Source organism: Bactrocera latifrons, unplaced genomic scaffold, assembly GCF_001853355.1.
Source record: "Bactrocera latifrons isolate USDA-ARS-PBARC rearing strain unplaced genomic scaffold, ASM185335v1 scaffold_112, whole genome shotgun sequence".
NCBI lineage: Eukaryota > Metazoa > Arthropoda > Insecta > Diptera > Tephritidae > Bactrocera > Bactrocera latifrons.
The window spans coordinates 381357-403462 of record NW_017534542.1 but is presented as its reverse complement, the minus strand read 5'-3'; the positions used below and the strand labels follow the sequence as shown (position 1 = coordinate 403462).

Genomic DNA, 22106 nt, shown 5'->3' with positions numbered 1-22106 from the left:
TATATATATAAATTGTAATTGTAAATCATTTACTTTTTTCAATTTTATTAAAAAAAAAAAAAGTATTTTTAAATTGAACTTTTGATTTCATATGCAAAAATGGCAAATTCAAAACATCTGAACCCACAAGATATTAGTAGAGTATTGGAGGAAGTCGATGAATTATATGATGACGAAATTTATGATGATATAAGCCTCTTTGAGAACGATGTCGTTGATCCTGATTTTATCATTGAAACCTGCAGTGACAATAACTCTGAAATATAAGATATAGAAAATGAAGAGGGAATGGACGTAGTGTTTGCTTCAGAAGTTGAAAGCTTTGAAATGAACGACTTTGAAACAAATAATATCAGTGTATCTGAAAGTACTTATTACTATGGAAGGAATCGTTTTAAGTGGTCGGCAGAACCACCACATCGTTTTAGTACAACTCTTTTACATAATATTATAAGGTTACCAACTTTAGTGGGTTCTACACAAAGTCAAGATGAGCCAGAAAATATAATACGTTGATACTGGTCACGGTTTTTTGATGGCGATATTGAAAAAATAATCGTTGAGCATACCAACAGGAAATTAACAAAAAAATTCTAGTCTACAAAGAAAATTGAAACGAAACCTTTGGACAAAATTGAATTGCGAGCTTTTTTAGGACTATTACTTTATTAATTTTTTTTCAAATCTAATCGAGAATCCGCAAATCTTTTGTTTGCAACTGATGGAACAGGCAGAGATATATCTAGAGATGGTAGCTAAGCTTCGATTTTTCAATATACTTTCTTGTTTACGGTTCGACAATTCTGCTGATCGAAAGGAAAGATTGATAAGTGACCCATTAGCAGCAATTTCAGAACTTTTTAATAAAATAATTGAGAATTGTAGAAAGAGTTACTCTGTAGGCACTCATGCTTGTATCGACGAAATGTTAGTGCCATTTCGTGGCAGATGTAAGTTAAAAGTTTTTATGCCACAGAAACCGGCAAAATATGGCTTATGGCACGTACACATTTTCTTTAAATGCCTATATTTATTATGGAAAGAACTCAGACGGTGTTACACTTACAAACACAGAAAAAGAGCTTTCAGTGCCAACTCAATCGGTATTGAGATTATGCAATATTATAGAAGGGAGTAACAGAAACATTACTGCAGATAGCTGCTTCTCATCAGTTCAATTAATCCGCACTTTTAAGGAGTGTCAACTTACTTACTTGAATACTCTAACAAAGAATAAAAAGGAAATCCCTTCTGAATTTTTACCAAACAAAAACAGACCAGTTGAGAGTTCCATTTATGGATTTACAAAAGATATTACGCTTTTATCGTATGTTCCCAAGTGAAATCGTTCAGTTATTTTGATTTCTTCGATGCACCATAACAAATGAAATGATCCAGTTACCAACAAGCCAGAAATGATTGCCGATTATAATAACACAAAAGGAGGAGTTGATGAGTTGGACAAATAGTATTCAATTTACTCGTGCAGTCGACGCACGCGACGTTGGCCGTTAGCGCTGTTTTATGGATTAGTTGATATAAGTGCTGTTAATGCGTATATTTTGAATCAATCTTCTCGTGATTACCGTGACATTTCGAGAGCTGATTTTATAAAAACTCTTGCTAGGAATTTAATTATACTACATTTACAATGGAGAGAACACAACAAAAGAATAACTCGTGCTTTACGGAATATTATCCATATGATATTGGGTCTTGATTCTCTGCCAGAGCCGTTTACGGAAAAAGCGGTGAAGTCAAGTAAATTGTGTTCTCTTTGTTCGAACCAATTAAAAAGAAAACCACACACTGTTGCATATTATGTAAAAAAACCAATTTGTATGGGTTGTACCAAGCGCTAATGTGTAAACTGCACCACTAATAAAAATGACGAGTAATTTTGAAATTACACGCTAAGGCAGATCGTTATTTTCTACAATATAAAAGACATAGGGATTTGGATCATTTTATAATCATAATAAACATATTAGGTTGTGAAAAAAGCCATTTAATTTTCTGTTAAGTTTTAATTTATTTTTGTATGAACATGTTAAGAAGACATCCATTTTTGCTTGTATGAAAAAGAGTATTGAAATAAACTTATAATTTTTTATAGAAATTCAAAAGGTTTAATATTATTCTTTAAGAATTCTGTATTTGAAAGTTTATTTAAATAAAAAATAATTGAAATGCAAAAACGATAACTACATTAAAAGAAATAAAATGATGTAAAATTATCTACCATCTCTACATATATGTCACCAAATTTCACCTCATAAGTTAAAGGTTAAGTCGAGGTCTTAAATTTAAAGCGTAAAAAAATATAGAGTTTACAAGAACTAAACATGCTGAAGAGATTAAAGAGCTGTAATGTCATCCAGAAAAAAACAACACGGTTAGGTGTGGTTTGTGGGTCGGTGGAATCATCGGTACATATTTCTTAAAAAATTATGCCACAAATAATGTAACCGTCAATGGCGACCGTTATCGCACCTTGATAACCGACTGTTTGATACTTGAAATTGAAGCTCATGATCTCGGCGACATTTGTTTTAACAAGACGCCGTCACTTCCCACATATCGCATCAATCAATGAATTTATTGAGAGAAAATTTCGGTGAGCAGATAATTTCACATTTTGATCCGATCGATTGGCCATTAAGGCAGTGTGATATCGCACCGTTAGATTTTTCCTGTGGCTATGTGTAAAGCTTAAAGTTTAAGCGAACAATACCGCTCCGATTCGAGCCAAACATCACGAGTGTCATTCGCCAGTTGCCATTGGACTCAACAGATGGACCATCTCAGACATAGCCGCGGCCAAGATTTGACAAAGATAATTTTCTAGAAATAAATGCCAAAGGATTTACTTTCGAATGATAACAAATATATCCCGTTAAATTTCAAATTTCCCGTACATATCTGGTATATTTCTTATTTATAACAAATAACAAATTTTCACAGTGTATAAGCATGAACATTCAATAAAAATATCGTCCGTTTAGCATACTTTTAGGCGCAAATTGTTGCGCCTTAATTATTGGAAGTGTGTTGGTGTCAACCGAAGAAACAGCGAAAAGGCGGCGCGTACAACAAACTTTAATGCTTGTCTGCATATTTTCCCAATATCTTAGCGCTCCGTTAAGTATTTAAGCACTGAAGAGCACGAGTCGACTTCATTCCCGAAAATATTAAGCAAACAATATGCCAGCTCAAAAGTTTAAATCCAAACCAATAAAAAATACAACTAAAATTGAGCCGAGTAATTATTTTGTGATTTTCGACGATTATTTACGACCTAAAAACCAACGAATTTTTAATGAAAAAACCAAGGAGCTATTGGACTTCAATGGTGTGCACTGTAAACCACTAACTCTGAACGAAAGCATACGTGAAAAGTGGCGTCTATTGGCTGAGAAATTTATCCAGCAGCGGGTGGTGAAAGTGAAACCCTGCAATAATTTAGTTAAAGACACTAAAAAAGTAAATATACAACAAAAAGTTCTTAACCAGAAGAGCGGCTTCCAAATCTATTGCGAATTGGCGAGTGTGCACGGTTTACAATATTTAATAGGTGCTTCAAAGTGGCAACGCATATTTTGGTGTTTTATACTGTGCTCTATGTTAACTTTATCCATTTTTACATTGTGGGACTCATTAAGTGTGAATGCCGATAATCCCACGATTTTATATATTGATACAAATACGGCCATATTTTGGGGCAAAACATTTCCAGCAATTACGCTCTGCAATTTTAATCATATCTCGAAAAAGAAACTCAATGACTTACTAATGAAGAAGTGAGTATTTATAAAAACTAGCTTTATTGCATACAAAATAATTTCGGTAATAGAATATTGGGTAGTCGAAAATGCCTTCTTTTCTTTTTTTTTTTTTTGTCTATTGGTAATAGAATATTGGGTAGTCAAAAATGTCTGTTTTTTTTTTTTTGTCTATTGGGTTTAGTGAAATCCTCAAGGACACGCAATTAATTATTTATCTTTTGGTGCAGGTGGCGACGTCATGGGACATTATTTCTTTCGAGATTAGACAGGAAGTGCAGTTACCGCCAAACCATACACATAATTTGTGACATGAATATTCTTAGGTGTGTCTAATGCAGTTTGATAGCCTGAAGTCAAAACTGAATTTTTCACACTCACAGTTATACGGTAACCTACGACTTTAGATTTTACAATACATAAAATTTCATTACATTTCATTATCTCATATTTTCATATGATCAGCGATTTATCCGGTTTAGACCGGTTCTGCCTGCTTGTTTGAAATAAACAGCGTGTTTTACGATCATTTTTATACCCTGAACAGGGTATATTAAGTTTGTAACACCCAGAAGGAAGCGTCGGACACCCTATAAAGTGTATATACATATGTATATATGATCAGTATGTTGAGCTGATTTGATTTAGTCATGACCGTCTGTCTGTATATATACGAACTAGTCCCTCAGTTTTTAAGATTTCGTTTTGAAATTTTTCAAACGTCATTTTCTCGTCAACAATCTTCTCATTTGTCGGAACTGCCGATATTGGACCAATGTAACATATAGATGTCATACAAACTGAACGATCGGAAAAAAGTTCTTATGTAGAAAACTTTTGCATTTGACAAGATATAKTCACGAAATTTGGTACAGATTATTTTCTAAGGCAACAATGAATTCTCCATAGAAATTGTTCAGATCGGCTTACTATAGCATATAGCTTCCATACAAATTAGCGATCGGAAAAAAGTTCTTGTATAGAAAACTTTTGCATTTGACAAGATATATTCACGAAATTTGGTACAGATTATTTTCTAAGACAACAATGTAATCTCCGAAGAAATTGTTCGGATCTGTTAACTGTGGCATATAGCTGCCATACAAAGCGAACGATCGGAATCAAGGGCTTGTATGGAAAACTTTCGTATTTGACGTAGAATCTTCACGAAATTTTACATGGATTACTGCTAAAGATAATAATATAATCTCCAAAAAAATTGTTCAGATCGGATTATTATAGCATATAGCTTCCATATAAACTGAACACATAGTTACTAAAAGAAATGCACCTATGATGAGTATATTAGATTCGGTACAGCTCAAGTTAATATTTTTCCTTGTTTTATTGTACATAATAAAAAAAAGTAGACTAACGGTGCCCGAATCGGTTACGCATTCTATGTTTGGATAGCAAAACGTTTTTGAGTTCACATTCTTTTACTGTGTTTAAGATTTTTAGATACAATGCCTAAGCAGTGCATAAATAGTGCCAACAGGTTTTGTTACGTGTGTGGAGTACTAACCTTAAAATCGCAAAGCTGTAATTTTACTCTGCTTGTGCTAAAAGCTTACGGACTGTATTTTTATTTTAAAGTTAGGGACCAAGACAAAGCATGCGCCCCGCATATCTGTTGTAAAACTTGTGTAACATAGTTAACGGCTTGGTTAAAAGGTTGAAAACGTAAAATGCCCTTTGCAGTGAAAATGGTTTGGAGATAGCCTAAAGACCAAGTTACATACTGTTATTTTTGCCTCACGAATATTAGAAGTACATACTGTTAAGTACTGTAATTTACCATCAGCTTTAAGACCCGTCAAACACAGCGAACAACTAACAACTTCCTATTCCGAAAGCACCAGAATCTTGAGTCTCAATGAAGAACTTAAATCGTCTAGCTCTTCAAATGATATTACAGAAACCGCAAAGGAAATGACAACCGATCCTTTATTTGATTTACCAGGATATTCAACAGTGCTGCATCTAATTTCACAGGGTGAACTTAATAACTTAGTTCGAGATCTAAGCCTTTCAAAATCGCAGTCCGAACTTTTAGCATCCAGACTAAATGGTTGGAAACTTCTTCAAAGTAATGTAAATAGTACTTTTACAGAAGAAGTCAGAAACCTCTGGGAATCTAGTATACTGTTCAGAAGTTAACCTTTTGTTTAAAGCACTAGGACAGTTTAGTTTAAAGGCGGTATTGGTTCATAACGGTAACAAATATCCATCTGTGCCCTTAGCTCATGCGGTTCATATGAAGGAAGGGAGAATTCTAAGGCTATATGAGAGTTCTTTTAGTGGACATCCGTTATAATGAATATGGTTGGGCAATATGTGGAGACTTAAGAGTAATAGCCCTTCTTCTTGGAATGCAACTAGAATATACGAAATATTGTTGGTTCCTTTGCATCCGTGCGAGAGACTGTCATTATGTATAGGAGCAGTGGCCAGTACGTCAGGCACTCACTCCGGGACAAAAAAACGTTACCAGTGAACCTCTAGTTCCCAAGAGTCAGTAGAGCAAACATTAAGAAGAGCATATTTATGGGTCTGCAAATAAGAGAACTAATGAAAGATGAAACATTTGAGGAAATGCTCAATGAAACTGAAAGCTAACAATTACAAAGTTCTTGTGACTGAACTACTTCCTGAATATAAAAAAAAAATGGGTTGTCACTTAAAATTAGTTTTCTGAACTCCCATCTAGATTTTTTCCCCGAAAAGTGACGAACACGGAGATCGCGAAACGATACCAAGACAAGTGGAGTGCCAGTTTGCTTGGCGATTACTGGTGAACATTGTAAAGGATATTCGAAAAAAAAAAAATATCGCCGAAAAAAATCGTTAGTAACATTTTAAGGTACTCATTGGTTAATAAAACAATATAACAATAATACAAGCTCGATTATTAGGTTTTAGGGTTTCATAGTGGTGAGCGAGTAGTWCTTTTATCATATGTTTTGTCGATTAAAGATAAACTATGAGCAGTGAAACGATTCCTCGCCAGCCAGCAGTGTGAATGTCCAACGATAAACTAGTTGAAACATCTCTTTTATTTACTTGTAGTGTATAACTATTGGTATTTCCATGAGCAAGAAAATAGTAAGTAATTTCCTTACCGTCTGCAAGCCAACTGCCTAACGACGAATTAAACGATTCTTCTATCGCATATTAAGTCGATAATTTGTAGACAATTGACGTGCCCCACGGTTTTATTTTAGTCTAGTCTATGCATATGTTTATAATTCCCACGACTGTATCTATTTTATTATTTTTTGGTTTTTAGTACATTTATCTTAAACATTGCAATGTATGTTTAACATAAAACCGTTTAACTTAAAAAGTTTTTTTACCTATTTTTATTTTCTAGWTTTTAGTTTTTATTTCGCATTCTATTTAATTCATTTAGWGCTTCATTATTGCAAGSTTTYTTGCCCGTTAGTTTATTGCAGTCCAACTTCTCTATACGTAGTCCCTGCAAAGATCTTACTCTACTAAGACCCACGTAGGCTTGACCTTCTTCAAACAGTTTTGCACCTAAGTATACGACTGCGTGATCCACAGTGCTGCCCTGCATTTTATGTATAGTAGAAGCCCATGATAGTATTTTTTTCACCATTTTGTTCCCATGAGTAATAGACAATTCAATATTACTATTAACATGTGTTTGACAGCGGGAACTTAATAGCAATGATATTTTCTTTTTTCGAAGTTAACTCCACAGGTAAGTATGTTAATGCAGCCGCGTTGTACCGAACTGTACGAACTTGATTAGGATAACAGACACCTAAATTACAGATTCAATTTCTAAATTTAAATCTTATTATTATTCGCCAATTAGTGGCTGCGCCCATCTTAAATATTGAGGTTGTATAGTGCACTGTATTCTTTTTGTCAAGCCCTTTTATTTGATACCCATATTGGTGGGATTGATAAAAAATTGTTACACAGTACTACAGCTAATTTGGGGGGGTGAGAAATTCCAAGTCAGGGTAATGGTACTAGGTCAGTATAGTAAAACCCTCAAAGGGTTAGGCGTTCGTACGTGTCAGTTTTTTTTTTATGACCTTTTAAATTTTTTCACCATGTCCCCTCTTTTATTTCACTACAGTTCGGGGGGTATGGGGAGGGAGGGGGATAAAAATTAATTTGCGAGTTCACACCTGGGGCTTTCAGGAAAGCCCTCAACCTCCCCTCTATCCCCACCAGGGGCTGAGCATTAGCCATCTTAGATTTCAATTTTGCATAGTAAATTGTATTCTACTTCTTGAGACCTCTCATTTGATACCCATGTTGATGTGATTGATAAAACCTACGTTGTCCGCCATTTTGTAGCGGCGGCCATCTTGAATTTATAATGATAATGAATAAACATAATTGTATTGTCACCAAAACTCAAAGTGTATACAAAATTTCAGATTAATCGGTTGACAGGAAGAGGGTGAAATTCGAATTACTAAATTTGATCCAAGAATAAATAATAAATAATAAAACAAACGGGGTGAGCTAAATAAAACCATTTAAAAAACGTTAACTTCGGCTGCACCGAAGCTAATATACCCTTTACAGTTGCATTTCTTTTAGTAACTATGTGTTCAGTTTATATATTATAAGCTATATGCTATAGTAAGCCGATCTGAATAATTTTTTCGGAGATTATATTATTACCTTTAACAGTAATCCATGTAAAATTTCGGGAATATTCCACGTGAAATGCGAAAGTTTCCTATACAAGAACTTGATTCTGATCGTTCAGTTTATATGGCAGCTATATGCTACAGTAAGCCGATCTGAACAATTTCTATGGAGATTACATTGTTGTCTTAGAAAATAATCTGTACCAAATTTCGTGAATATATCTTGTCAAATGCAAAAGTTTTCCATACAAGAACTTGATTCCGATGGTTCAGTTTGTATGGCAGCTATATGTTATAGTGGTCCAATATCGGCAGTTTCGACAAATGAGCAGCTTCTTGAAGAGTAAATGACGTTTGCAAAATTGCAAAACGATATATTAAAAACTGAGGGATTAGTTCGTATATATATAGACAGACGGACAGAAGGACGGACAGACAGACAGACAGACGACTCAGCTCAACATACTGATCATTTATATATACACTTTATATACACTTTATATGGTCTGGTTGCAAGAGTATAAAAATCATGCGTGTACATCAAATCAACAGCAAAGCCGATTATCCGGAACAAACTCTGTATTTGACGGGAACAAAAAGGCATGCTAGATTATGAGCTATCGGGTGAAATTACTAAAAAGAACGCTTACATTGTTGTTAGTAATTTCTCTTAGTAATTTCAACTAGAAGCGAGCAAGTGTTGAAAATGCTTCGTTATTTCTGACTGACACATGTTGCAAGACCAGTTAAAAGCTACATTTCACATCAGAAAAGGTTTTTAAAAAGTGGCTTCGTTTATTCTTTGTTACCAAACCGGACCCAATAGATAAAAATAACGAGTATAATCTACACCCCCATTTAACAAAAACCGAAGTAATAAATAAATATACATATATTTTATTTTTATTCTGCTTTCTTTTCAGTTTTAGTTCCGACACCGCCAACCAAATTCGTCGCCTCATTCCATATGTCTTATACAGCGCATTACCGGTAAATGGCACACCTGCTGACTACGGTACCTTGCATAGGCTTTTAACTAGCGCAAATTATACGCACAGTGATTTCTTAGAAAAAATATCACCAGATTGCGAAAGTCAACTGATACGTTGTAAAATAATTGGTCAAGTACATCCCTGTAAGGTACTCTTTCAGCGTATGCAAACACAGCATGGCTACTGTTGTTCATTCAACTTTAATACCATTATAAATGGAAATCAAACAGCGGAAGAGTTAAGCATACAAAGCAATCGCTTTGGCGCTAAATGGGGTCTATCGGTGCTGCTCGATCCACAGTTAGAGGATTACTATGCGTCTAGATATAAATTTAGCGGCTATCAAGTATACATAAACAATGGATACGATTTTGTCAATATCAATGACCCACATCAATTGGTTTTGCCCGGCAACTCCATTCATATACATACTACACCGTCCATCATTCAAGCCACGACTTTATTGAAGAATGAAAATCTGCAACTGCGTCAGTGCTATTTACGCACCGAACGTAAGCTTCTTGCGTTTGCTGAGTATACTCAGCAGAATTGTTTTTCCGAATGTCGTAGTGAAAAAGTGTTTAAGATCTGCGGTTGTGTGCCCCCATTATGGCCACGTGCGCAGAACTGGACCGTATGCACTCTGTTAGAAGCTAGTTGTATAATGGCTCAAATCGGTAAGATAGACGTATTTTTGTACCGAAATTTAATAGTATTGACTACCTTTTGATCTAATCAAATTTGATCTGGATTAACAAAAAAAAAAAAAAAAAATAATAATAATAATAATAATAAAAATTTAAAAAAATACAGTACAATACCTTTAGCTGGACTACGGAGTTAGGTGGGTGTATACGCCAATGATTGTGACAACTCTCTTTCACATCCCACTACAAAACTCAGCCAGCATCTTCTAAGCAGAAGTACTGTACTAAGTAGACCATCGAAGATATACTGTGGATTTCTAAGTAACTAAGGGAGGATACAGAGAGCTACCGTATATACACAGATAGTAGACGCCACAAATTAAGTCCAGCGTAGTTCATAATCCCCAATTGATGAGGATATCGGTAGGGGTAATGTACTACCTGCCGAGCTATTCAAATACAGCGGTGAAGAACTGACTTGGTATGAGCAGAACCTAAGTGTGTCCTAAATAGGGGAACCTCACAATCTTCGGCAATTACCGTTGCATAAGCCTCTTTAATATCGCATTTAATACCCTATCGATCGTAGTTTATGAAGGATCTAAGCCAACCGTCGACAAACTGATTGGACTTTATCATTGTGACTTTAGACCTGGAAAATCTACTATTGACCATTTATTCATAATGAGCAAATTTTAGAAAAGGTCCGAAAAAATATCGACACACACAATCTCATCGTCTATTTCAAAAGCGTCTTTAAGAGCAAGAAACAAAAGCTGTATCTATTCGCTATGCCTGAATTTTATATCCCCGCAAAATTACCACGGCTGTATAAACTGACGTGAAACAACACCAATAGCTCCGTCAAGAACGAGAGGGACCTTTCCGATCCGTTCAATACCAATCGAGGTTTCAGAAAAGGAGACTCGTCTTACTTCTCCAATCTATTGCTGGAGAATATAATATGATCTGCAGAGCTTAATAGCAATCTTCGGTAAGATGATATGGGTCTGGTTGTGAACGAGGACAAGATGGGTCAACAAAAAACTAGTCATCGCATTCTCGGCGAAGATATCGTAGTCGATGGAACGATGAGCTGTAGACACTGATATAGTTTAGCAAATCAAGATACAGATGCTACGCTGGCTACGTCATGTTGTCTTGACGTATGAGTACATTCCAGTTTTGAAAGTACTACCTGCCGGTGAAAGAAGAGGAATAGAAAAGCATCCAGTTGGCCAAACTAAAAGCTTTTTAAGACGAATAGGAGACGAACTTAACAACATGCCCGGTACGAACGATTAAAAGAGAATAAATAGCTCAGAGCAGATGACAATCAATACCCAACTGCGAGATAGCAAAGTAGATATGTATTAAGTATGACAAGACCAGAACTAGGGTGTTATTACATTGCTCCTGAAATAGTATTTGCAGACTTATAGTTACCTTAACGGGACTCTAACCTTTGGAGAACATGCGCTAAAAATTGGTCTGCCCTGGAACAATTACTTTTCACTTTCTCAGCGAATGTCCAACTCCAACATAAAAATGGTACCTACGCATCAGGCACCAAACAAGTAGTTTCATTGAGAACACCAAATGGTTTGAGCGTAACAATGAAGCGATATAATAAGGACCTTTCAGTATTGTGTCAAAATAGCTGATCCACCGCTAGTTGAGCCCACTCCTTTATATGTACATATTCACAAGCTAATTCTTACGTGTCGGAGATAATTGCAGAGGTTGGTGAAGAGAGAAATTTCGCATAGTTTCATCGGAATATAACTCTTCTATTCATTTGAGTAACCTAAGGTTGCGAAAAACCTAAATTAGTTCCCTATTAATATATGTATCCTTCGATTTTATCAATATCTGACAGTCTATATTGCATACTTTCTTCTTTAGATACGCTTTTGACAACAATTTACCCCACCAATTCGGATTATAAATCTCATCCGATGGCTGAAAAATACATTTGTGATTGTTATCCGGAATGTGAGTTTATTGGGTATGAAGCAAACTTCGAAAGTATGACTTTGGATAGGAATTTTTCAATCAATAATATGGATTTATAGTAAGTCTTAAATATAATAAATCATTACCTCTTTTCTATGGTATCACAATTTTATTCAAGTTTTATTATATTTGAGCACTATGTACTGTGCCCAAAAAATAAGGTGACATTTGAATTTGGATTTGGAGAATTTTTTTTTTTGTAGGTTGGTGGTACTGTCAGTCACATTTATGTCAAATTTCATGTCAAAATATTCGTTAGTGTCGTTTTGTGAGCTGCTAAAAGTGAGTTTTTCGTTTTTTGCGTTGTCGAAATTTGTTGAGCAAAGAATTTGCATTAAATGATCATTTCGCCAAAAACTCAATCCATATCATCCCGCAACCACCGTATTCACCTGATCTGGCGCCGTGCGACTTCTGGCTGTTCACAAAGCTCAAAAGACCGCTCAGGGGACACCGTTTTATACGATAGAGGAGATTTAAGCCGCAGCGAAGACGGAACTGAAGGCCATCCCGAAAATCCGTTGGCATAATGTACTACATCTAGTGGGGATTACTTTGAATGGGATGAAATTGATTTGGAAGAATAAAAAAAGAAATTTCAAAGTAAATACAATGGCACCTTCTTGTGCTACTGAAAGGCCGATGGAAAATTCTTAGTAAAGATAAAAGAAATCCATATAGTCCTGAAAAGATGGTAAAGTTCGTCAATGTATGTGCAGCGTTGCATAACATCTGCATACAATTTAAAAATTCAACATATTGCAGATATTTTGTTAATGAAAATAATTATAAAGATACGGGAAATGAGACTCAATTAACTAAAATCGGTCATAAGATTAGATATCATATTATTGCTGTCTTTAGACATGGATTCATTCTTGTTTTAATAAATATATTTTCAATAAAGAACTTGGTATTAACATACATATATAAAAATAAAAGCTGTGAAGTTGCAAATTAAAACTCATGAGCTTGATATTKTAAAGAGAAATAAATAAATATTATTGCCCCTTCTTTTATTCAGAGAGATCTCACCTTTAGAGCAATTAGTTTCTCAAGATTTTTATTGAATTGCGCTTGCGTTACTTCATATGTGCGTAAATTGCATTTCAAAAGAGAAAGCTTTTCACTTTCGACAGTGGGCTTCGCTTTAGATGATTTTGTCGCACTGATGGATGGTGTCGGATCTTCTTCTTCATCGCTATTAATAATCATCTCAATCAACTCATTTAATCGTTCTTCTAGCCTTACATTTCCAAAAGATTTAACTACGGTCAACCCTTCTAAAGCAACATCTATCCCCGTAGCTTGGAGGAATTGTTCTTCTGCTACAGTTGATAGCTTTGCCACGTACGGAACACCACCAGTCCTTTGTCTCGAGGCTTTGTTGAAAGAAATTTTCTTTTTTATGTTGTGCTTCTGATCACAAAATACCTATTTTTGTATTTTATTATTATTTTAATCATCTATTATTATCCGGCAGCGTTAATTTTTAACGTCAATGCCTCCCATAGCTTATTTGCTGCAACTTTGCCTTGCGCACAATTAGGCAAAATATTTTGTGTATTTTTACGATTTTTTTTCTAATACAAGCAATCATATATTTGAAAAATAGAATATGTTATATCAAAGGTATATATTCGAACAATATCTACTGAAATTTCGATACGAAAATTCCGCCGTTGAGACCGCATTTCCCTGGGTGTCTCTCAAAAAAGTGCTCTCGGCGTGGACAGCATAACTTATTATATATATACTAAGCATATTCTCTTAGTACATATCTAAATCTCGGTTTTGAACGTGGGAAATAAAAAAAATATTAAAATTATCCTTCTTTTCTCATACTTTGAATAAAAAATCTCATTTTTGTAAAATTTTCGGCATTTTTTGGTCAGAAAAATAAGTTGTAATTAAACAATAAAAAATCCTTCATTCAATAACTAAATAATATTATTTCAAAAACGTGTATACAATTGAGTTGCACTTGAGTGCACAAGTTCTCAAGGCTATATCTCCGAAATTATTACTCAGATCAACTTTAAAACTTAGGACTATATTCTAGAGGTATTGTAGAATTTAATAAAGCAAACAAAACAAAATCGATTTTTGGAAATTTTCAAACCCACCTAACCCCCAAAATCACTCATCAAATTTTTTTGACGCATATTTATTTTGTTTACATTTGTCCTTAAATCATTAGTTATAATTATAGTACATGTGAAATAAACTAAATAAAAGAAAAATAATTTACACTTTGCCCCTCGAATTGTTTTTAGTTGATATATTCAAAGTTTTTTTTTTATTTAATTTGTATTATAACGCTTCTCAAATAGGTAAAGAATGTAATTTCGATTCTTTCGTACAAACGAGAGCACGTTATCGAATGAGGAAATTTCAAATTCCATATAGAAATAAAGCACCAATGAAAAAACAGATAGCATGGTAATTCTTTCTGACTTCAGTAAACTCTTTTGATGCAATTGAGTCCAACGGCTTTCAGGTTTTCTGTAAAGCACCTCTAAACTCCATGTCTATGTGCAGGGAAGCATCCAATATCAGGCACCTTTTGAGTGTGCTTAACACTTTTTTGAATATATGTTTGTAACCAAACGCCTCAAAAGGAGTTAAACAATATAAATGTCTACTATCTGTAAATATTCTTCTTCTTTTATGGCATAGCAGTTAAGTTGGCGCCAATTCGAGATACCAGGTGCACCCATGTCCTTCTCCACCTGATCTCTCCAACGGAGTGAAGGTCGTTCTTTTCCTCTGCTGTTGTCATTGTCCATGCCTCTGCACCAAATAGCAGGACAGGAATAATGAGTGACTTATGAGTTTTGTTTCTTATAGAAGGTTTTGCGTTCTCTAATTAGCCCTACAGCTCGTATTATTTTGCCCAGAAGTTGATTGAAGAAGTCGCACGAAAGGAAGTCGCCTTGTCTGAAACCACGTTTGATATTGAACGGCTCAGAAAGATCAGGATGATTAGACGCGTTGAGGCACCTGTGAGCGAAATATCTTGAAAATTGAACGTGATTCCCACTTCTATTTAGATCAACGTACATATCTCCTAAACCACTTTAACTACATTAAATATATTCGCTCATGACAACTCCCTTTATCACTCCTATTGACACTTTAAAACTGGATGAAAACGGTAGATAGCTCCGTCCACTCCCAATATAACGGTATTTTAAAAACTAAAAGTGAGATAAATGAAAGACTAAATATGACAGAAACATACAATTTTCCACCCGAGATTTGTATGAGTGGATGTTACGGGAATCTGGGAAGGGCGTGACACCACCCAATTTTTGTTGAAATCTGATATCTCGGCAGCCGCCCGATCGATTTCGACTAAATTTAGTCAAAGTTATTATTCTCTCATTCTTATCTCACAGTGTGAATATAAACGAAATTGGACTATAATCACGCCTACTTCAAATATAGCACAATTTTACATTCAATTTTAATAATTTCGACTCGTTGTTGGATCGTATATCTTTCCATGATGAAACGACAAACCGTACTGAAGTGAAATGTCAAAATATCGCGAAAAATATGCCATCGTTTGCTGTTCCTATCGGTCTACTTTTTTAGTGTCCTRTTGAAAAGCTCTATAGTTTGTTGCTTTAGTTGAAATTGGTTTCACACCTTGGTCTAAACCTTAAATTGCTTACTTGTATAATAGTTTTCATCCTCTCGCTCATGTGTTCCTTTTATGCCTATTTTCCCAAATTTAACTGATCTGATATTGAGTAGCAAGAGAAAGAAGATGAATTCGAAGCCTTCATCAGCTCTTGAAGTTTTAAAGTTTTGTTCCTTGCGAGTGTACAAAATGTTCAGTTTAGCTTATCTTTACTGTTTTTCATTCATATCCTAAAATATGTTAGGTTTCATACATTTCTGTTCATAGTAAGTATCACTAACTAAAAGTGTTTTATAAAGCAAAAAAATGCTTTCTAAAACACATTTGCTGTTATTTGAGTCGATACTTTGTTTTAACATACACACAAGTATAACATCTACATATATTAAAATATATTCATTCATAATTCCATGCCAATTAACTACCGTTTTCTCTTGTATATAGCGGCGGTATTGAGCTAAAAAATCATTTGGTGGTACATGCCTATTACGCCGATATGTTTGGTGACTACATGCGCTTCGATGTTGCGTATCACTGGCAAAACTATTTCGGTTCGTTTATTAAATAGTAACTCATTGGAAAAATTAACGAAATTACATTACACTAATTCACAGGTCTGTTCGGCGGCATAACCAGCCTATACATGGGTATTAGCTTCATTTCTGGCTTTGAAATAATTTTCTTTCTCTCCGTGCGACCAGTGGCCCATCTGCTAACGAGAATAAATAAGCGACGGCAAGCTATGAAAAAGCAAAAGGAATTGAAAACGAATTATAAAGTCATAAGAAACTAATGCAAGCGGTAGCGAGGGATGGGAAGTGGAGGTTAATTGTAGTCAAAATGTTGCTTATTGACAAACGATGTAGGTCACATACTACATATATAAATAACTCGAAATTTGTTCACTTTTTTGGATCATTAACTCTTGCTGACTCTCAACGCCGCAAGATGTTCACCGCGTTTAACGATAATTGATATTGTCATTCAAAATATGTTCACTGCAAGTGTCTATAATTAAATTAATGCCACAAATTAATAGCCTTTAAGAAATACTATAGAATTATGCTTGCTACAGCTTACTTGTGTTAACTCGAAGAATCAGTTATTAATGCGACACGGCGCACTGCAGTCATATCAACTAAATATTACGGGTTTTTCCAATAAACGCCAACAATGTCCTCTCGGTCCACTTTTAAACGCACACCATTTCTAGCGTCTCAAAATCGCGTTTTTGATATACTAAATCACCAACAGCAAAGTATGAAAACGAAGAGTATATTTGTCTCACCAGCCAACTCAAGCAAAACTAATGCCAAGCAGCAAACACGCAAAGCTTCACGCCTCCGCCAATTGGCTACTTTTTCGCCAGTACGTCATTGGTTAGTGGAAAATATGCGCAATTATTGCAATAGCACATCACTGCACGGCTTCAATTACATCACTCTGAAAGGCTCCACGGCGAATGAGCGACATTTCTGGATTGCCGTCGTTATCATATCGATTATAATCTCAATTGTTTTGGTGATTGTTTCATGGTTTTGGAATCGTGAAACTCCCACAGTGACCGTGATTGAGAGCGCACATTTTCCCACATGGAATATTCCGTTTCCAGCGGTCACAATTTGCAATTTCAATAAGATTTCGAAAATGAAGGCGCTAAAGTTGGCGAGAACACTGTAAGTGGCAAGTAATTCAAATTGAAAAAGTATATAAAAATTATTAAGAAAAAACATTTAAATATATGCAATGGTTTTGAGGGAATTGGAGTGTAATCGGGTAATTTTTACGAGTAATTACATTTTATATACTGAAAATTTTACTATAACTTTAATGTATGTATATATACTATATACTATAAATAGTTTATGTTTCGTTCCTCCAATATAATCTGTAAAGTCAGAAGGCGTTACATCACTAATTATTAGTAAATGAAGAGGTCTAAAAAAATTCATTACTATTCTGTTACATCAAATGACGTTAGAAAGACAAGATTTTTTACTAAAAAGAAGCTTTTCATACAGTTTTGTAAATGCTTTACTCAGTATTATTTGAGCACACGTCAAATATGGACGCCTTCAAAAAGAAAATACTTCCTATTCTACAAGTTCTTTGTTCAAAGACGATAACGCAGACCAGACGGCTGAATATGTGAATAATTTGTTTGGTCCAAGACATTGTAGTAGCCAATTATTTTGCTTTCTTTGTTTTTGTCTCAGTAATTTTATTGTCAAAAATGCGCTCCGCTCTGGGAGGCCAATTGTCATAAGGTCCGGTCGTCACATAAGCATTGTTACGTTTGCTCTGGAATTCACCATTGCACAAAAACCGTTGAGAACTACTTAAGAGGACTGGTTACAACAACACGTTCGATATATGTATTCGAGAACCGAGATTTCCAACATTGAATAAATACTACCTGTTCTTGTCGATGATGAATGAATTTTCTTAATGAAAAATTAAATGACAAGAAATTAGCAAAAACAAAAAAAAGTTCCCGCAGGTGTTTAATTTCTATTCCCGCCAGCTCGGTGGGATGTCTGAAGGTATGCGCTCTCAAATGTTTTGACCCAAACGCTGTGCAGTCAAGAAGGAAGTGTTGAGTTGTGGTGCCTTTCCTTGCCATTTCATCAGCTTATCTGCGATTCGGTTGTGGCCTGGCCCCTATATAAGTCTTATAAAAAAATACTCGGTACTATTAATAGCAAGCTGAGGCACTCTTTGACCAGCCCTGAACGTACTGTAAATGAGTTCAAAGCTAGCTGGTCACTTCTTTGAAGCAGGCTGCACTTCTGGGCAGTAAATCTACTGCTATCTTAATGACTCCAACCTCGGCCTGGAAGAGACTGCAATATTCAGGAAGTATGAATATTGATATATAGCTCCTGATAATAAACCCCTCCACCAACCTTCCCCCCAATATTGGATCCATCCGATTTTATAAAAAAAAATCGACCCGCTCTACATCATATATACATCTCGCTATTTAATATTTGTAGATATATCTATAAAATTGCTTATTCTAACAACAATATTTTCGCAAAAACTTTAGTAAACGGCCACCTAACGTTTCGGAGGAGAAATTATTAAGTCTGTTTCGCATAATAATGTTCTTCAATTTCGCCTTAAATCACACCGAAGAAGATTTTCACATCTTCGGTAATATACTCAATGATAACAACTTTACTATAGCCAAATTAACGCAAGAACTTACACCGAATTGCATGGATATGATATCGAAATGTGTTTGGAAAGGCGATGGCTTGCGTTGCGACAGTCTGTTTCAGCCAGTACAAGCGCTCGAAGAAGTCTGCTGCTCCTTTAACTATTATGGACGCACAACAAATAATTTTCCAAAGTAAGTAAACTTATATTATCTTAGGTAACTATATGGCATTACCTTAAAATACAACTAATTCATAACAGAAAAATCGCATATCAAGTACCGAAGCAACCCTATCGCGTTACCGGCTGTGGTCATTCGACTGGCATCTCTGTGGTACTCAATCCCATAACCGATGACTACTTCGGCACTTATCTGAGCAGTTACGGGTTTCGTCTTTTTGTACATGATGCTTATAATTTTCCCGATGAAAATGCCGAAACGAAAGTAATCACTTCGGGTCGCGAGAGTTTCGTGCGCATAAATCCCGAATCGACATATGCAACAAATGTGGTTAGGAATATGGATGTAAAGTTGCGTAACTGTTTATTTTATAATGAGCGATCGTTGCCAACAATGCAACGATACTCGTTTGGCAATTGCATGGCTGAGTGTCGTACAAGATATATGCACAAACTTTGTGGCTGCGTCCCGATGAGCTTACCAAACAATGGTAGTCTTCGAATTTGTGGTTTGAGTGAAATATATTGTATATTAAATACACGAGGTAAGTGAATAATGTTAAAGCAAATATGTATTTTTGTAATTAATTAAACAAAATTTAAAGAGATCTTCGCGTTGGCATTGCCAACAAAAAATACGACGCTTTCGGTGGTGCAAATTACGGATAAATTTCCCTGCGACTGTTTACCCAATTGCGAATTTAACAATTATCCGTCCGAAATAACTATGGGACAAGTGGATATGAAATTAGTTTCTACGACCAAAAATATAAAGTAAGTAGCTTGAGACATTTTTTTTTTTAATTTTTTAAAGTAGGTTTTAAACGTTAGCAAGATGTTGAAAATAATGCAAAAAATTTAATTGTTTGTTTCGAGAAAATATGTTCAATAATTAAATAAAATGTACGAAATAGTTGTCATATATCATGTTCGAATATATTCGACTTCGAAAAACCCATTCATATAGTAAACCAAGAAAAAGTGTTAACTTCGGCAGCACCGATCCTATAATACCTTTCACAGGTTACTTATAAGTTTCTTAAAGTGATCCGATCTAAGTGGACCAATTTAGAATACTTTTAGAAGGGAGTTGGGAATGTATTTCTACAAAATTCAATTTCGATGTAATATTTTTTGAATGCCGATAACATACAAATTCAAGTGTTTTTAACGAATTCTTCTACTTTCCTCGAGATTATACGATCAAATAAAAAAGAAAGGTCGCCCTTAGATAAGTAAATGAAGATTGCACCGCGACTTAGGGTCTATTGTGCCCAGATACTATCAGATTGGGAACGAGCAGGTGTTCCACTATCTTCGACCATTGGATCTTTGGGGCTCGTGCGAATTGGATATTTTTCGGGTTTCGAAAGCATTCTGGCTCTAAGTGGAACGTAAATTAAACTAAACTACTAGATTTTAGCAAAGGGAAACATGGTCACAATGATAAGAATCCTAACTAGACTCTGGCCCTTGGTACTCACGTGGTTTGGCTAAAGATTTTGGAGAACGTAAGTTGTCAAAGCTGCAGTTAGAAAGATGAGTTGGAAATATGTAAACATGCTTTCGCTAGTCTTCCTATTCTTTCTGCGAACCCGGCGATTTGGCTGGAATTAATATTCATCGCCTCCATAAATTTGTGCCAGGCTCCATATTTTTCGATATGCGACGGTCAGGCGTGTATACCTGCAATTTAGCAGTAACAGTGAAATTTCTAAGCAATTGAGATCTTAATTTCGTATCGATGTACTTAAATATCTTTCGAAAATCATGAGATTAAGCTATTTTTTTCATGATTACAAAAATTAGTTATACATGTATTAATAATATATACATATGTGTTACTGTAAACTTAAAATATTACATTTTTTTTTCTTTAAATGTTTTTTCATAGCAAAACGATTAATTCCGAAGAACAAATTCTGCTACATGTTTTCTTCAGCGATTTAATGGCCAAGCGTTATCGCAAGGATATCTATCAGGATTGGTTGTCATCATTAGGTAAACTTTTCGTATTTTTTGCTATAAAAAAAATCAAAATTTCAAAAGCAATATATGTGACCTGGCCTACGAAAAGGGAGCTAACGTGCGAAAATTTTTGGATTCTATCACATGAAAAAGCATCTCATCTTCCATCCGAATCAACTAAAAAGTGAAAATTGATTTTTTGACACCTAAGCCCCCTTTCCGTAGACTAAGTCACATATAATAATATATAAATATGTAATATATACTAGGGTGATTCAAAAAAAAATTGTTTTTTTCGTGTGGTACTCTGAAAAATGGGTTTCTAGACACCTTTTATAAATCCTCTCTAAGAATGAGTTCTTATTTGTAACGGGAATTTTTTATTTTTTCATATTATCATATAGAAAACTTTATATCTCGCTTCCAACTACTTGAAAAAATATCTTGTTCCTTAGATTTTGTAGGAAATTGAATGCTATACACAAAAGATCTGTACGATTTTTTCGTAAACCCAATCGTTTTAAAGATATTAACAGTTAAAGTTTGATTATTTTTGGGAAATTTTTTTATTTCTTAAACGGTTGGGTTTACAAAAAATTAAACAGACCTTTTTTGTCGAGCATTCAATTTCCTACAAAATCTAAGGAACAGGATATTTTTTAAAGCAGTTGGAAGCGAGATATAAAGTTTTCTATATGATAATAAGAAAAAATAGAAAATTGTAAGTAGGAGGACATTCCCGTTACAATTAAGAACTCATTCTTGGAGAGGCTTATTTAGAGGTGTCTAGGAACGTATTTTTCAGAGTACCAAACGAAAAAAAATTTTTTTTTTGAATCACCCTAATATATATATATGTACATATATACGTAGGTTTCTGGAACACTATATTTCTTATTTTTTATAAGTCTTATTAAATTATACCAATATTTTATTCTTCTTTCTTTCTAGCATCTTTCGGTGGTCTTTTGGGTTTAATAATGGGTTTTAGCATAGTGACTGCTTTCGAGTTCATTTACTTTCTCACATTTCGACCGATTTTTAATTACTTCAATGATGTTTAACTACTA

At 34.8% G+C, this 22106-nt stretch overlaps 2 protein-coding genes across 2 annotated transcripts; both read left to right on the top strand.

Moving 5' to 3' along the window:
* The first annotated feature begins 8951 nt into the window (after nucleotides 1–8951).
* On the top strand, nucleotides 8952–16519 carry LOC108974484 (pickpocket protein 11-like). The gene is made up of 3 exons (XM_018942347.1): nucleotides 8952–9001; nucleotides 9346–10091; nucleotides 16341–16519. The coding sequence occupies exons 1-3, from the start codon at nucleotides 8952–8954 to the stop codon at nucleotides 16517–16519; spliced, it is 975 nt and encodes a 324-aa protein (XP_018797892.1).
* On the top strand, nucleotides 12067–22106 carry LOC108974585 (pickpocket protein 11). Its single transcript, XM_018942507.1, has 8 exons — nucleotides 12067–12135; nucleotides 16171–16277; nucleotides 16341–17402; nucleotides 18776–19081; nucleotides 19150–19613; nucleotides 19674–19842; nucleotides 20963–21069; nucleotides 21988–22106. The coding sequence occupies exons 3-8, from the start codon at nucleotides 16900–16902 to the stop codon at nucleotides 22098–22100; spliced, it is 1662 nt and encodes a 553-aa protein (XP_018798052.1). The 5' UTR covers nucleotides 12067–12135; nucleotides 16171–16277; nucleotides 16341–16899; the 3' UTR covers nucleotides 22101–22106.